At 37.9% G+C, this 18093-nt stretch overlaps 1 protein-coding gene across 5 annotated transcripts in view; it reads right to left on the bottom strand.

Annotated features, from left to right (window-relative positions):
• The window catches only part of MDGA2 (MAM domain containing glycosylphosphatidylinositol anchor 2), an 891422-nt gene that overhangs the window by 500981 nt on the left and 372348 nt on the right, over window positions 1-18093 (bottom strand). For all 5 annotated transcript variants that reach the window (XM_008269620.5, XM_089309284.1, XM_089309285.1 and 2 more), the window contains one exon: window positions 8953-9092. In XM_008269620.5, coding sequence (XP_008267842.3) covers window positions 8953-9092 — 140 coding nt within the window. The remainder of the gene's footprint in view (window positions 1-8952; window positions 9093-18093) is intronic.

The raw sequence follows: 18093 nt of genomic DNA, 5'->3' as shown, positions 1-18093 counted from the left end.
CTGCCAGAATCACAACCTTGCACAAATGAAACCAACTGCTTATGTAAAAAATACTTGGGTAAAGATGTCTGCTCAACTATCTAATCGTGGAATGACACTGCACTTGGTATTGTTTCTAATGGGCAAGGATTTTTGTTTCAATACATCTTAGGTAATCCTTCTCACATTGCCTTTCCAAATCCCCCATCCCTCAATCTCCTGAATACACCCGATTTATCAGAGGGCCTGTATTCCTACTGCAATGTTCTTTTCCCAAATAAATACCATTATTCTTTGAGATCTCCCTTCTCCACCCCTGCCCCAACTCTGTTATCTGACATTTGAGTACAAGGTGTTGTAAATGTAACTGGTTACACTGAGGACACTGGAGACTGGAGTAGGGGGAACTCATAATGCACTATTCCTGATATCTTCATCTTGCAAGACAAGGACACCATGAAGCCTGACATACACATATGGACTCCTGCGATGCCAGAGACGGATGCAGCTGAAAGCCAAGGGACACCAAGGATTGGTCACTACCGGAAACTAGCAAAGGGAAAGGAAGGATTCCACTCAGAGAGAAGATGGCCCTGCTGACACCTTGATTTCGTAATTCTAGCATCTGAATGTGAGAGAAGAAATTCTTGTTCCATCTAGAAGCATGGTCTGTGGTACTTCCTAACAGCAACCCTAGGAAACACAGTATACAATCATGTGATTCAGTCACTGACACAATTTGGAATCAGAAAGCAAGGAAGGCTAAAAGCAGAAGCTCACCAGTACACAATTTATATATCTCATGAAATGTATTATATTCACTGTATAATACTTCAGAAAACCCTTCCAAAATGATCTGTAAGTACGACTGGTTATACTCCATCTTCTTGAAAGTAATACAGAGCTATCAAAAAGTCCAGTTGTTCTGATTCCACATGGTGTAAATGCAAAAGATCACTTGGTGTCCGGCGCCGTAGCTCAGCTGGTTAATCCTCCGCCTGCGGCACCAGCATCCCATATGGGCTCCTGGTTCTAGTCCCAGTTGCTCCTCTTCCAGTCCAGCTCTCTGCTGTGGCCTGGGAAGGCAGTGGAGGATGGCCCAAATGCTTGGGCCCCTGCACCTTCATGGGAGACCCAGAGGAAGCACCTGGCTCCTGGCTTCGAATCGGTGTAGCTCCGGCCATAGTGGCCATTTGGGGGGTGAACCAGTGGAAGGAAGATCTTTCCCTCCCTCCCTCCCTCCCTCCCTCCCTCTCTCTCTCTCTCTCTCTCTCTCTCACCCCCTCACTGTCTAACTCTGTCAAATAAATTAAAAAAAAAAAAAGATCACTTAGCTTGCCTTCTACACTTCAGGCCTAGATGCCCAAGTCTTAATTACAAAAAATATACAATATCCATGACACCCAAAAGAGAAGTTACCAACTAGAGATTTTGCTATGCTCTAGCTTATTCAGCGTCTTTTAACGATTTCTGCCCCAGGCAAGTAAGTAACAAGAAGGGGCTAGGTTGTAAAGGATACTGTTTCCTCCTGTACCACAAGTAGTGGAAGAGGGAAGAAATCGATGTTTGCTGATAGAAAAAGATAAAACTGTCAGGAAAACAAATGTTACTTTCAGATTTCTGTTAAGGCCTTGACACTAAGTGAAAACAAAAATAAAAGACTAACAATTCCTACCCCAAACCCACCCCCCAAAAAAAGAACTGAGTCATTTTTAATATATTTTCTCATTTTGGGGAGAAAAATAGATTTTATAAAAAAGCACATTCTTTGTAGCATAAGTTAACTTTTTCAGATTACAACAATGGTTTTTATTTCTTATTGATTTTGTTCAAAGCATCGCTAAGCACTTTGGGAAAAGGCTGTGATGAGCCTAATTTAGAATAAATGCTACATGTTTATAACCAACACTGGTATAGATCATTAATTAGCACTGACAATATAATCTTCACATAGAAGTTGACAGGTAGTATTATGAAACTTAAATTTCACATCTCCATATTTCAAAGCTATTCCAAGAAGTGCTCCAAAAACTAGGAATTTGAAAACTAAAGTAACTTTGCCATAATTAAAATATTTAATGTACTAACCATAAGTGAAAAAGGATTAATCTGTTTTGATAAGATCAAACATAGATCACTACTGTTCATTTTCATGCTACTTTTAAAACAATAGGCATAGAAATGTCAACTATGATTTGTATGTTGTTGAATGTCCCCTAATGACTCATATTGTCTGGATTTACCTTTATATGTACATATTTGTGTGTATATACACAAAGTATTCACATAGTACAGACACAAAAAATGGATAAAGTAATTTTAACATTCTATTATTAAAATATTTACTTCTGTCTGTTAATAGTGCACTTATATGCTGCAGACAATCCAATAGTTACTATGAAAAAGAAGGAAAAATTTAAGAAAAATTATATTGCAGATTATCTATTTAGTGATCTCCCCAGGTAAATAATCCATTTCTGATTTATGTCAATGAATTTTTTTTTTTTTTGACAGGCAGAGTTAGACAGTGAGAGACAGAGAGAAAGGTCTGTCTTCCTTTTCCGTTGGTTCACCCCCAATGGCCACTGTGGCCAGCACACCGCGCTGACCCAAAGCCAGGAGCCAGGTGCTTCTCCTGGTCTCCCATGTGGGTGCAGGGCCCAAGGACCTGGGCCATCCTTCACTGTACTCCCGGGCCACAGAAGAGAGCTAGATTGGAAGAGGAGCAACCAGGACAGAATCCGCTGCCCAGACTGGGACTAGAACCCGGGGTGCTGGCACCGCGGGCGGAGGATTAGCCTATTGAGCTGCAGTGCCGGCCAATGAATGTTCTAAAAATAAAAACATATAATTCAATTCATCAATATTTATATAGTTTCAGAACTTCTAAATTAAAGAACTTGCAATTGCTTACCTTAAAATGACATTTATAATTAATTATATGTTGATAGGCAGCATTGATTTCCTTTGAGCTCCCTGAAAAATCCTGATAATTTCAAAATATCTATTTGATGAAAATACTGTAATAAGATAATTAAATTGTTATGATCTTAACATACCTACCTCTCTCAGCCTTCTGACCCCATTTTAAATATTCTATAAAGGCGGTTCCTATTTCTCTACCTCACTATCTTAAACCATAATGGTATCTAAATTTCAAAGAATCAACATGCAGCAACTGGCTCCAGGTATCTTTACAAATAATTAAGCCTAAAGCATGAAGGAGTGAGCTCACCTTCAATTCTCCCTGATTCAACACCCTCAAAATCTAGTTCTGTATTTCATCAAGCTCAAGATCCATTAGTAAAAGTTCATTTTAAGGCCAAGGCCAACTCCACCAGGACAGGACAATCATTCCACTGACTATACTGAGTTCACTATAATTGTATAGTAATGTCAATAATACTTCAGAATTATTAAAGTTAGAGAAATGTATTATTTTGTATCAACAGCTTAAACATGATTATGATTTACAAAGTATTTATGTTTTACTAGGCGTTCTGTTAAGTAATCTATATATTTTTCTCATCAACTAATATTTTTTCTAAAAGTCTTTGGAATGAATGATAAATGCTTCTTCTAAGCTTGAAGACCATCCATAGAATTACATACAAAGTAAATGCTGATAGAATAGCACATAGGTTCAGATCTCCCAAGGAGTAAAAATGAGTGCATTTATGAGAATGTCCATTAAGTACTCAAGAATTTTAACAGGTACTACTGATGCACTGGGAGTGAAAACAACGTTTGGAAGTATATTAAATATCAACACAAAAGGATTTCCTAAGCACATCTAAAAACCAATGCAAAGGTGGGTGACTGGTCTAGCAGTGAAGCTCCAGTGAAGTAAATGAGTTGCTGCCACCTACATGGAGACTTGGAGTGCGTGACTTGTTTCCACATTTAGGGAATGAACCTGTGGATGGGAGGTCTCCCTCCTTCTCTCCCTTCTTTGCTGGATTTCTCTCTGTCCTTCTGTCTCTCAAACAACCAAACAGAAAATCAAATCAATGGAAACAATTATTTGAAGGTACAACATCAACTATCAGAAATATTGTGATTCCTCCTAAGCAAGGTACTCTAAATGTATTTAACCATGTAACTACCAACTTAGTAAAGCTTCGTATCACACATGAATGGGACTAGGTGCCTGTGGTGGGGAGAAGATTGGCAAAGTAGCCATTGTTTGGAATTCTTGATGAATTAATTTTTGTACGCTGTCATAAATTCTTCCCACATTTTATCCAAAGATTCATTTTTTAAAATGCAGGTACAGATAGTCTCAATCTAAATAGATTTATTGCAGATGAAAAGCCTCAATTATATTGAATTATACAAACTCTGAGAAGGAAACAATGTATTATTTTATTCTTCTAGTTAGGTATCAGGACCCAATTCTGCCCATATTAACTGAACATAAATAAAAAATTCGAGTATATCAATTTTTCATGAGTATGCATTAGCATTTTGTAACAATTTTAGTGGAATGAATGAGAATAAAGTATGAAAATATGAACCAAGATTTATAAAATATCTACAAAGAATAAAACTAAAAATAACTGGCCATCCGAGATTTTCATCATGGCAAGATGGTAACTTCAGAATTTTCATAAAAGATTAATGAAGACAAAAGAACATCAGTAACTCTGCAACAGCCTTGATAATTGAGAATGCATTTATAGGGTAATCAAATGACTGAATATGATTCTAATAAACAATTGAAAATGGCCAACACCAATGAGGGTGAGGTATTATAAGACTGTAAACAATTTTAATGCTTCCTAGATAAATGTTTTTGATATAAATAATTTTTATAGAATTGCTTTCAACATTATCCATATTTTAGTGATGACACATATTATTCAAATGAAATCTCATCCAGCCAACATACAAAACACATAAAAGTAAAGCTGCTTGGGTTGATGCACATTTTTTTCTTCTCTTTTCCCTTGTTTTTAAAAGATGGAGAGGTCACTATATTCCAAACTTCCAGATACGCATTTCCATGTTTATTATTAAAGCAAATTCAAAGACCACCTTTTTCACATTACAATAAAACCATCTTCTTCTTTAAGAAGGCTGAAATATTTGAAATGTCCTATTGAAAATTTCTTTTTAAAAGTTCTCTAATGCTTTCTAGCACATGATCTCATTGCAAAAATAAAACAATGCAATTAAAATCCCAATATTTATTTGGAAAGGACATATGAAAACCTCTTCTAATTCATAGGGAGATAAAAAACATTTGAGGTCAATCGAGGAAATATTGAAAAACAAATATAAAAGAACACTTTCAAAAATACTATAAAGCAATAGAAGTTAAAATAGTACGGCATTGGTACAGAAAAGGAAAATAGAAAGGCAATATATCCAATTTTTAAATGAATGACAAAAACAGCACTTGGAAGCTTTAGGGTGGAATGTAGACGCTCCTGTTTGCTTAAGGCAAGAGAGAGAAGACAGAGAAAAAGCAAACACTAGACTAATAAACAAAATACAAGAACCAAAAATGAAAAAGTTGAAACAACTAATATTTTATAACCAAACAAATGTGACAAAATCTAACAAAATAACATAAACAATGTTTCAAGGCAAACAACATCCTGGGAGGTAAAACATGCCACAGATTTATTAAAAACTGAATTTTTATGTAGTATTTAACAGCTGGCACCAGTCTACAAAAATATAGGCAGCAAGTTGGTTAGAAAATACAAGATAAGAACAAAGATGTACAGGAGGCTGAAAAATGTGTGAGAAATTGTTTAAATTGAACAGCTATTTAAAATGCACAATCTTAAAGTGCATGAGTGTCATTTACTGTCTCACACATAATATGGTTGCATGTATGTACAAATACATAGTATATGTATATATATATTTACAATATAATTTTCTCTCTCAAAGGTATCCCTTTATCTAAGTATGATGTTCATTATCATCCCTATTGTACAGAGAAGAAAACTGAGGGTCAGAGAGGTTAGGAAACTTTTCCAAGGTCACACTGTTAATCAAGGTGGGACCAGGGTTATCGTAGGCAGTCTGGTCCCAGTGTCACCTCTTCACCACTTTATGCTACTGACCTCTCCACCGTTCATTTTATTTTTCTTGGATGTCAGTATCATCAGGTCACTATCTATCAACAAACATCATATCACATTAAAACATTTATATAGAGCCTAGAGGGGAAAACTGTCCCACAATACTTCTGGAAACAGACAATCATTGGTATTCTTTGGGAATGGGCAGGAAATTAAGAAATAGGCCATTGAATGATTGAGAAACTTCTCTCTCCCAGTACATTTCAAGTATAATCATGTTCAGATTAAACAAGAAAGTCATTCTAGCTTCATGATATTTGCCAAGAAAAACCCATCCTCAGACCCAATGGCCAACAGCATGCCCTGGTCTTTTGGGCAGGCTGCCAAGCCCTAGATGATCTGTCAGCTTTCCTTATCCACTTTGGTGACAGAGGAGGAAGCCCAGTGAATTGTTTTCAAACTGGCAATACAAATGGAAACTGATTCACCTAAAAACAAGTGTTTTCGAGGAATAAATAAAGAGGGATGCTGAAACATACAGTGAACAATACATTGAGCTGCTGGTGTTGTGGTGCAGTGGGTTAAGTTACCACCTGTGGCGCCAGCATCCCACCTGGGTGCCAGTTGGAGTCCTGATGGCTCCACTTCTGATCCAGTTCCATACTAAAGTGCCTGGGAAAGCAGCAAAAGATGATCCCTGCACTTGGGCCCCTACCACCTACATGGGAGACCTGGAGGAAGCTCCAGGCTTCATCCTGGCCCAGCCCTGGCCATCACTGACATTTGAGAAGTAAACCAGTGGATCAAAGACCTCTTCTTTTCTCTCCTTCTCTCTGTAACTCTGACTTTCAAATAAATCTTTTTTTTTCTGTAAAAGAGCATACACTGCAATACTTCCAGAAATAGAACTGCTTAGGGAAAGATCTATCTAACTTCTTTGTTTCAGAACTTATTTTGTATTGGCTAGAGATCAAAGACTGTGCTCCCAACTGTGAACGATGAAAAAGACGATGTATGGAGAAAGTAAGACATCTCTAATATTAAAGAGACATAATCATGGAGATAGAGGGAGTAGAGGAACTCTTGTGATGAATCAGGCACAGAGATAAGAAGCTGTGTATTCAAGTAAAAGTTGCAGCTCAAACACTGCGGGTTTGGTACATTGATTGTGGGGAAGGGGGGAGCTTTGATATGTCTTTTCTTGCCATAAACTGCCTCTCCTCTAGCTCCTTGTGGTTTCTTTTAGATTTATTTGGACCCTCCTTTTCAAAATGCAGTTTCATTTTCGCCTTATGCAATACAGCTTTATGGAAATACATGAGCAATTAATTAATCATCACAGAAAGAATAAAACACTGAAACTGATGCACAAAACTGAGGATTCGACTGACCCTCTTGGGTTGACTTCAATGTATGATTCTAGCATTTTTATTCCATGTCTAAAAATACAAAAATAATAATCACATTATAACTATTATAAATTTTCTTTCAGCAAATATTCCCTATAGATAATTCTATTATTTTTTAATTTTAAAATTATAATATTATTTTCACTGGACTCCTATGTTTTCTGAATAAATTTAAGAACAAAAACACATATTAGCTCTACTATCTGTATCATATTTTAACAATATTATTTATATACTTGTATATTTTCATCGGGAAATTTTTTCTAAAACATTGAATTATCAATTTTGTTGATCCAGATTTCATTAAGACCGCTTATCCATTAATTTATTTGTAGTTAGTACTAAATATAATATGAAATGTTAGCTGTTTCATTTTTTCAATAATTTATTAACTATTTTATGAGTTTTTCTACTTTCCACTTTAACAACAGCATATATTTTGGGAAACATTTTATTATTCTAATTTTGTCCATAATATTTGTCAATCCATCTACCTCTTTCCCTATCTATCTATCCAATGTCCCATTCTATGATGATTCATATGCCTATTTTTATTTGTTCTTCAAGGTCAAAATGTCAAGATCAAAATCTTTGAAGATTAAAAGTTAAGAACACCAGAAGTAAGCACCAAGGTTAAATACGAGTTCACAAAATCACCACAGTGCTCTTCACTTTCCCCTCTGTGACTGTGTTAGCTGGGTGCTTTTCAGTTAATGCAAACAGTAAAAATACGTAGTTTTGTCTACTAAATAAGACTTCTTTTCCTGCCATGTGGTTCATAGAAATCACCACTGTGAATTTTGAACTAGTCAGGTTAAACATATGACAATAAAAGTTGTCAATTAACCTTCTATATCCAAATTTGTGGGTTTTTTTGTAGTCTTATGTATATAACTCTAATAGAGCACCTAGGGTCTAGCTCTGTCTAGCTCCTTTTATTCCTTCAAGTTTTTCTCTTGGGATATGCCCTTTGAAAGTCTTAGTTTCTATTCCTGCTATTAAATCAGCTTAAGAAATTCATAGTTATCATAGGTGATAACTCTCAAAGCCTGAATTCATATAGCATCTGCAAATGTCTGTTTCTCATAATTTTCCATGAATATAATGACTAGGAGTAAGCAAAGCACATGTGACCTCACACATCACATTCTTGAGAACAAATGCTTTTTCAGCTGCAATTATGTCATCATGAAATCATGTTACACATTCTAAAATAAGCTCATTGCCATATGAATTGTTATCTTACTGAGATATTTTTATAGCTGTGTTTTAACAGCTTCCTAAGAAGTGTCTTCTAAATAGCTCATAATACCACAACAAACTCTTTTTTCATCTTATGCACACGAATATTTTGTTTGAACATTAAGAAATCACAACTCGGGTCCTGCACTGCACATACACAAACACTTGAGTAACACACACACACACACACACACACAAACAGCTATTTCACTAAATCTAAAACATGTAATTTTTGACTTTTAAAGAAAGTCAGTTTTTCCTCAATGTCACAGTTCGGGGCTCACCTGTGGACGGGGATGTCCTGTGACAAGACAGGTCAATTCCAGCGTTTCTCCTTCCCGGATGGTGTAGACTCTTTCAGAGTAGCGTTCCTCCTCTATGTTACAGGCCAAGCCTGAGTGCACAATGCGAACCGTGGGGGGAGCTGCCAAGTCAGGGAGAAAAGAGAAATAAGAAGGTAAGTCAACTGTCTTCCCATGAACCATCATGATTGTTAGAACAACTCTTATCTGATTTCTCCACAGTAAGGCCCATCAGTCTTCACATTTTGAGCTTCCCCAGGGGATTAAACAGTTTGCTGGAGAGAAAGTTCCAAATTTATCTAATAGTCAGCATCACCAACACATTCTAAAAATGGCTAAGGGGAATGGGATGGGAGAAAATTAACGCCTCAGGAAATGACCATTATTACAAGACCATATGATAAAATTTGATTGTCGAAATGTCAGAAGGCCCCTCTAATCTGAAATCCAAGTTTTAATATAGTAAGGAAAGTTGTACCAAAATAGATACTGCACACACACACACACACACAAAAAAAAAAAAAAAAAAAAAAAAAAAAAAAAAGAGAGAGAGAGAGAGAGAATCATTAGAAGGGAAAAAGGACTCTGATTTGACAACAATGGAATGTGACTACTAATTATATATCATGTGGGGCAAGGAAGAAGCTAAATAAGAAGGTTTGACCCTGTACTGAGTTGAGCAAAAAGATAATCACACCAGCACAGTGGCATAGTGGGTAAAGTCGCTGCCTGCAGTGCCAGCATTCCATATGGGTACTGGTTCAAGACACAGCTGCTCCACTTCTGATCCAGCTCTCTGCTGTGCCCTGGGAAAGCAGTGGAAGATGGCCCAAGTCCTTGGGCCCCTGCACCCGTCTGGGAGACCCAGAAGAAGCTTCTGGCTCCTGGCTTCAGATCAGTGCAACTTCAGCCATTGCAGCCAATTGAGGAATGAACCAGTGAATAGAAGACCTCTCTCTCTGACTCTCCTTCTCTGACTTTCAAATAAATAAATTTATCTTTTTAAAAAAATAATCACTGAATTAAACCAGTGAAGGCTATATATCATTGATGCCTGAGTCTAAAATCCTCATTAAAGAGAAACTCAGTTCTCAAGAAACTGTCCAAATTCCTAAATATAATTTTCTCTTATTTAAGTCCCTAAAAGGCAAATAAAATTTGATTACAACTCATTGGCTTATGTATCATCAGAAACCAACTATATGCAAAAAACTATGGGCCATGAGAAATAAAGTGTGGTACCTGTCATCAAATACATGATTGACAGCTACTACAGATTGGAGATCATCCTTATTTATGAAGTCAGACTTTTTGTTGTAATACAATTAGGGGTGGAAGAGAAATGGTTATTTTATTAAAGGAAAATGTTGAGGTTATATCCACAAGTCAAGTGCAGTAGTCTCAAGAATTTTCTGTAGACATCTTCAACCTAAACAGCAATATTCTAAACAGAGCCTTTAACTGCTTAAAAATGAATGCTGATAGATTTGGATTTTTTATTTAGGATTAAAAAGACAATGAATCTACAGAATTTGAATATAAACTTGGTGATTCTCTGAAGTAAAAAAAATATATATAAGGCTAATTTATGGGAGGAATCTCTTCCACAAATTTACAGAAGTAAAAATACAGTAACACCTAATACTAATAACACCTGATACTTGTCTTTACATAACATACTGATATGGGTCACACAATAGTGTTCCGTAATTGGCAAGGGCATATTTCATTATACTTGTCAGTTTCAATCAGAAACTGGGAGATGGAAAATTACATTTAGGACTAATGAAACAACTGCTTATTTCCATCTCATGCTAGGTATTTGAGTATACTCCTGCTCCTACACCTTGAAATTTATAACACTCTCTCCAAAATCCACCATCAAATGATGTACAAAACCTTCCAATGGTAGCTTAAGATGGAGGAGTATTTCTAGAAAAGTAATTTTTACATCTAATACAAAACCACCCAAGAACTTGCTAAAACACAGATTTCTACATATGTGTATAAAAATCTCTGAAATTTGCCTTTTTAACCATGCACCCCAGGTGACTACCATCACAATGCTACTTAGACTAAATTATTAAAAATATTTTTCTGGGTCTTATAAATATTTATGAACTAAAGGAAGATACTCCTAGGGATAGAATGTTCTTTTCCATTCAACTTTTTAAAATAACTAACCTTCATTATATTCATCACTTCATTGGCTTGAAAGATTAAATGCTGCTTAAGTAAATCAAATATTTAGTTTGTTCTATAAAGTGTATCAAAAATTTTATGTCATGTTTTTGGACTCTGTCTAGACATTATAATAATTTGTCTAGGTCTATGACATTAGAAATTCTTATTTTTATCCATTCTCTTGGTGCTCTGATGCTTCACCCAGTGTTTCCCACAAATCATTTCCGACAGTCATCAAATTTAGACTTCAATTGCAATAAGTAATACTAGCAAGATACTTATTCTTAGACATCTGTCTTATACAGTTGTAAACATAAAATGCTGAAAGACTGATCAAAACTAATAAAGGCTTGCAAAACAAAAATAGAAAGATTTCAAATAGAAAATAGATTTATCTTGAAATATATTTCCAAGCCAAATTTAGTTTAGTGACAGCCCACTTACTTATTAATATGTCTAATTATATAGTGACCTGATATCTTTCCCAGATTAATTTACACTTGTTATTTTTGTTTTAATTTTAAATCAGTTTAAAGTATTGTTACTTTCAAGATGTATCTTTCAAAAGCATCATTATGCAAATGAGTAGCTTTATTTAAACCATTTAAATTATACAGTAAGCACACTGTGACATTTACAAGGGTTAATTTTCTGCTATTTTCTTCTATATTTTAACACATTCTTGGAAAAGGTAATTGCCTACATAATGCAGTCATCATGAATCTACCACCTCTCCTGCAGGAGGCTGGAATACACCACCAAACTGTTAAGTGATAAAGACATGTTCCGTTCAGTATTTATTAAAATATATGCTCAGTGCCTTAAATTCCCAATAAGATGAACATGTGAAAGCTTCCATCTTTTGTCTGAAGAAAGCTCACCTATAAGGGCTGTAGAGGTCACCCAAGTCAATGCTTTTATTTCCACTTTAGAGATATCAAGGGACTCACATGGTACTTTGGCCAGTTATGGAGTAACTGAGACCAAAAGCACTGGTCCTTTGTTCTTCTCGTATTTCTGGGGCATATCAAAATAATCACTGGGCTGGGTTTCATTGCACAGATTAGGCTGCTGCTTGGAATGCCCACTTCTCACATCAGAGTGCCTGGGATGGAGCCCTGCCTCTCCATTCCTAACCAATCTCCTGCCAACCATCGGGGAGACCAAGATGGAGAGCCTGGCTCCTACCTTAAACCTGTTCCCGTCCCAGGTGTTGCAGGTATTTGAGGAGTGAACCAGAGAGTAGAAGACTTCTCTGCCTTTTTATCTGTGTGTCTCCCTCACTCTTTTTCCCTCTTTGGCTCAAATAAGAAAGAAAGAAAACAATGAAAAAAAAACAAAGAAGCAAATGAACCTGTCATTGATAAGTTAGGGTTGTATAGTAATTCCCAAATTAGACCTAGACTACATTAGGGGAATAATAATTATTATTATAATAATAAAAGAATGAGAAACATTATTGAAGTATTTAAAGATCATGGGGAAGGAGTCCAGCCTAGTGATTGAGTTGCCCACATCCCACAATGCAGTGCCTGGGTTTGATTCCCAGCTCTGGCTCCTGACTCCAGCTTTCTGCTACAGCAGAACCTTGGAGACAGAAACAACAGCTTAAGTGGCTGGGTCCCTGTTACCCACATGGGAGGCCTGGATTGAAATATTAGCTCTCTGTGGCATAGCAGGTAAAGCCACCGCCTGCAGTGCCGGCATCTCATATGGGTGCTGGTTCGATACCTGGCTGCTCCACTTCCAATCTAGCTCTCTGCTATGGCCTGGGAAAGCAGAAGAAGATGGCCCAGGTCCTTGGGCCCCTGCACCCACAGGGGAGACATGGAAGAATCTCCTGGCTCCAGAATGGCACAGCTCCAGCCATTGCGGCCATCTGGGGAGTGAACCAGTGGATGGAAAATCTCAATCTCTCTCTCTCTTTCTCTGCCTTTGCCTCTGCCTCTCTGTAACTGACTTTCAAACAAATAAATAAATCTTAAAAAAAAAAAAAGAAATATCAGCTCTCAGCTTCAGCCCAGCAAACACATCACAGGGCATGTGGGGAGGGAAACTACAAAACACAGCTGTCTTTCTGGCTCCTAATTAATGAAGAAACAATATAAGTAATATTATTGTTCCAGTTCACCACCCGGTTTTCAGACGCTGCCAAATGCATTGATACCTTGAAAGTTGCCCAAACTGTATTTTTTGGAATTTCTGTTTCATCTGTTATTTTCCAGCTTAAGAACCAAATCTCCCCATGTCATTTAACAGGGCCCTAATCCCTTCATGTAGATTGTCCTGAGTCCAACCATCCAACCTGAAATCCTTGTTCTCTGTAGGATCAACCCTTTATCAGTGGGAAGGTACGGACTTTAACTTTCTTTGCCTATAGTTTCCCCCGCCTAGCATTTCCAGACTGATACATGGACCCATATTCCTGATGCCTTCTAGAATGACTTAGCAATGGTTCTCTTCTCCGTTTTCTAATATATTCCTATTGCCTGAGACGTTTTCACCGTCAGGATGAGCATAGTTGGCATCTGTTCCCTATCACCTAACTATAGCACAGAGCATGTATTTATTTAATAATTTGTAACTTTTATTTTAACAAATATCATTATAATATAATGACTGGATTTCCTATTTTAGCAAGATATCAACTATTATGGCACTGGATTCAGTTACTTTAAAAATAAATGCTCTTTGCCATATTATAGCTGAAGCAAAATGTCTTTTATCATCTTCCTTATTGGAAAAAGCTTCAATTCATCATCCTGAAATCGGAGTAAGGGTTATGATCCCCTTTGCCCTGTAGATTCAACAATGAATTAAAATGTTAAAACACTGCATGGAACTCTTATTCATCCAAATTTTCTTGAAGGAAACCAAATCTCATTACATAAAATCTTTCCTAACACTAATCATATCAACTACCTTAATTTGAATAAATTGGCTTTTGAGTTCAAGAGGTCAGCCTCAAAGGGCAAAAGAGAGGCTTTCTTTTATCTTGTTAGAGTACACTTTTGAAGGTTAAACCAAATTATCTGTTTTCTGTTGGAGAAGGAACATAAATAAATTTTTCTCAAAGGAGACAACCAAAAGCATTTTTGGTTTTTTTTAATGTAGTATACTAACATTTAAACATACATTTATTGAGCAACTGGTATATCAGACTGGGTACTGGGATATGAAGAGTAACACCATGATCTGTGCCCACATTGGTCTACAGCCTATTGCTTCTGTGCAATTCATTAAAAGTAACCATGATGGCTGAACAGAACAGGTACTTTAACAGAAGAAAATGAAAAGTACTACATGAGGACAAAGTGCAAGATAGATAATTTTGTCTGGAGGACTCCAACAGTTTCTACCAAATCAGTAACATTTAACTTGCACTTGGAAAACTACTTGTGAGAACAAAAGAGGACGCACACTCTAGAAACAGAAAACTGCTCAAAGGCCTGTCTGTAACAAAGTGTGTGCTGTGATCCAGACTACAGTAAAATGAGTTCCACATCCTTTTCAATTTACTACAAATCTCTTTTTAAAATTTATTTACTTGAAAGACAGAGTTACAGAGAGATAGGGAGATATTCCCAAATGGTTACAAAGGCCAGGGCTGGGCCAGGCCAAAGCCAGGAGCCTGGAACTACGTATCAGTCTCCCACACTGGTAGCAGGGACCCAAGGATGTGGGCCATCTTCTACTGCTTTGCAGTTTGCAATAGCAGGGAGCTGGATGGGAAGTGGAGCAGCCAGGACTTGAACCTGTACCCACAAGGGGTGCTGGCATCCTAGGCAGTGGCTTAACCCAGTGCACCACAACGCTGATCCCTACTCCAATCTTTACAAAGTACCTATGGTCAAGTTGCCATTATGCGGCCAGATACAAGACATGCGCTGTTTAAGGCACAGAACAGACATGAGGAGAGAGATGTAGTTCAGAGGTCTTGTTAGGATGCATTGATGAACTGAATCTGTTGGGTGAGGGAGGAGCGGCCAACACTTAATTTAAACACTGGTTAGCTAGGAGAAAGATGAAGCTTTCAAAACAAAGATTTTCCCCCAGTGATCAGACAGCTCACGTAACTTACAGTTGGGAGCAGCTTGAGATGAGGGGCTCTATGAGGTGGGGGAGGTGGCTGCTACACTAAGGACTTGGCTGAGAGGTATTTTTGAAGGAAAAACTTCCAGTAACAGACACAGCTCCCGAGGGGCATGCTGTTATAGACAACAGTTGTTTTGGTATTAGGAGTTTTCTCTGCTCTAAGAATCCCAAGTTAAAGTCTTATTCTTTAGTAAATCCTTCAAGTCCCTCATGCACCTAAATTCTGGGAATTCAAGTTGCAACAAAAACACTGCTACTCTTCTATACTAGGTCAATGTAACTTGTGTTTTTGGTACAGGTGACAGATACCCTGTGTCACTGCTCACTGATCTCCTAGAAGCTCTGGTCAAGAAATCAATGAGCCATTCTTCAACAGCACCCCTCAGATACTCCAGAGTTCTGTGGCATTTGAGAGAGAGAGAGAGAGAGAGAGACACACACACACACAAAGAGAGAGACAGAGAGAGAGAGAAAGAGAGAGGGAATATACAGTCAGGGGGTTTCAAATCGTTCTGTTCCCCCTCATGGCCAGACACAGGCCATAGAGCTGGTATATGTCCTACCACTCTCTTAGATGTCACTGAATTTTGCTTTCAATGCAAAGCTAGCGGTCATCAAAACTCCCTTACATTTTATCTAATGATACAATGATTACATACTTCCATAATGCATACCCCAGTTTTCTACATCTTACATTTACTTAATCAGCCCTGCCAGTCCTTGGTCTCATCTCCTTATTTCACAGTTTCAAATATAGCACATATACACAGGTGGCTTCCAATTGTTACTTGCTCTCTTTCCTTCCTAGTTGCTGGTTACACATACCACATGTGTCCTCTCCATTTTTCCTTTTTTCATAATGTCTCCCCAATACAGCTTTCAAAATAGTATTCTGTGTTTAAGCCTAGTCCATTATTCCTCCTCTTGTTGAAAACTCCCTCGTCTAACATCTTTTTCCTGAAACTAGTTATATTAGATGGTGCATATTACAATCTCAGATGGGAAAAAGGAGAATGAAGATTTTTGTGGACAAGGTAAAAAATTCCATTTTGAATACTGATAATAAGTTGACCAGAAACAGACAAGCTACTGCTGGACAAGATTTAGTGTTTTTGAGTGTTAGTTGATGGCTGCAGTAATGGAATAGATGAAAGATCAAAAACAGAGCATGAGTAAGGGAGTAAGAGAGTCATGATGATACCAGGACAGATGTGAATTCTTAGCCAAGGAACACAGAAAAAGAAACTTGGTATGACTGTGAAGTCAGATAGGCAAAACAGAAGGAGTACCAAGGACAGGTGGTACTTCAGAAGTGACATGAAGTCATACTGCAGCACGGTGGCCTGGCCATCATCACAAACTTGTCAGTTTGGAGGAGCACAGACAGCGAGCCACTGCCACTGAGAGTACAGACAGGCTTGGTGGAATCCGAGGGAGATGTGGCAGCCGAGAAGCAGGGTCAGAGGAAGAATGAGGTGTGATTAACGGAGGCGGAAAACCTTGATGGGTCCAACCAAGCTCACAGCTAAAGTGCAGTCTGCCATTGAGGTTCACCCATATATAAAGAAGAAGACTGAGTAAAACGCTGTATATTTTACCAATATGATATCACCATCTCAGAAATGCAGGGAATGTTTTACATGGTTAAAAAAAAAAAAAGCTGTAACATTTGCCCTTAAACATAACTGCAATGTATGCATGTATGTATGTAATTATTGCTAACACTACAGTTCTAATATCTTTCGTCACTCTTTAAATATATTTCCTGGTGCTAGCATTGTCGTACATCATGTTAAGCCACCGCCTATGAAGCCAGCATCCTGTATCAGCACTAATTCGATTCCTGGACGGTCCACTTCTGATCCAGCTCCCTGTAACATGCCTGGGAAAGTAGCGGAAGATGACTTGAGATTTGCATCCCCGCTACCCATGTGGGAGATCCAGATGGAGTTCCAACCTCCTGGCTTCAGCCTGGCCAGCCTTGGCAGTGGCCCATGGCAGCCATTTGGGGAGTAAATCAGTGGATGGCAGATCTCTTTCTGCCTTTCAAATAAATAAAAAAAAAAATCTTCAAAATAAATGTTAATAAATACAAATGTTTCCCTAAAAATCTACTTTACTTCCTTTCCCCTTTTCCCCTTTGTCTTAATTTACTTTTTTTACAAGTTCAACTTGACCAATTTCTGTAGCATATATGAAGAAATCCCTAAAAACTGCTATCAATTTGTAAAATAATAACCAATCAGGATTAATCTGCATAGCATAAATATGCTAATTTCTCCCATATTAAAAACAGATTCGACTAACATTTATCTTTTTTTTTTTTTTTTTTTTTGACAGGCAGAGTGGACAGTGAGAGAGAGAGACAGAGAGAAAGGTCTTCCTTTGCCGTTGGTTCACCCTCCAATGGCCGCCACCGCCGACGCACCGCGCTGATCCGAAGGCAGGAGCCAGGTGCTTCTCCTGGTCTCCCACGGGGTGCAAGGCCCAAGCACTTGGACCATCCTCCACTGCACTCCCGGGCCACAGCAGAGAGCTGGCCTGGAAGAGGGGCAACCAGGACAGAATCCGGCACCCCGACCGGGACTAGAATCCGTCTGTGCTGGCGCCGCAGGCGAAGGATTAGCCTATTGAGCCACAGCGCAAGCCCATTTATCCTCTCTTGACTTGTCTTTATAGTCTAGTGATTAGGAATAAGGATACTTACTCTCAGCCACCCTCTGCACAAGCCTTGCCATCCCCCTCCTACTGTAGCCTGGCTTCTGACGCATCATTTACATTTGCAACAGAGGAGGCAGGGAAATACCACTTTGGTAGATTGCATGTTTTTGTGGTCGTAATTCT

The sequence above is a fragment of the Oryctolagus cuniculus genome, chromosome 12, assembly GCF_051225735.1.
Source record: "Oryctolagus cuniculus isolate XC-2025 breed Fujian yellow rabbit chromosome 12, ASM5122573v1, whole genome shotgun sequence".
In the NCBI taxonomy this organism is placed as follows: Eukaryota; Metazoa; Chordata; class Mammalia; order Lagomorpha; family Leporidae; genus Oryctolagus; species Oryctolagus cuniculus.
The sequence above is the reverse complement of the archived record's forward strand: the minus strand, read 5'-3'. Positions and strand labels throughout refer to the sequence as shown.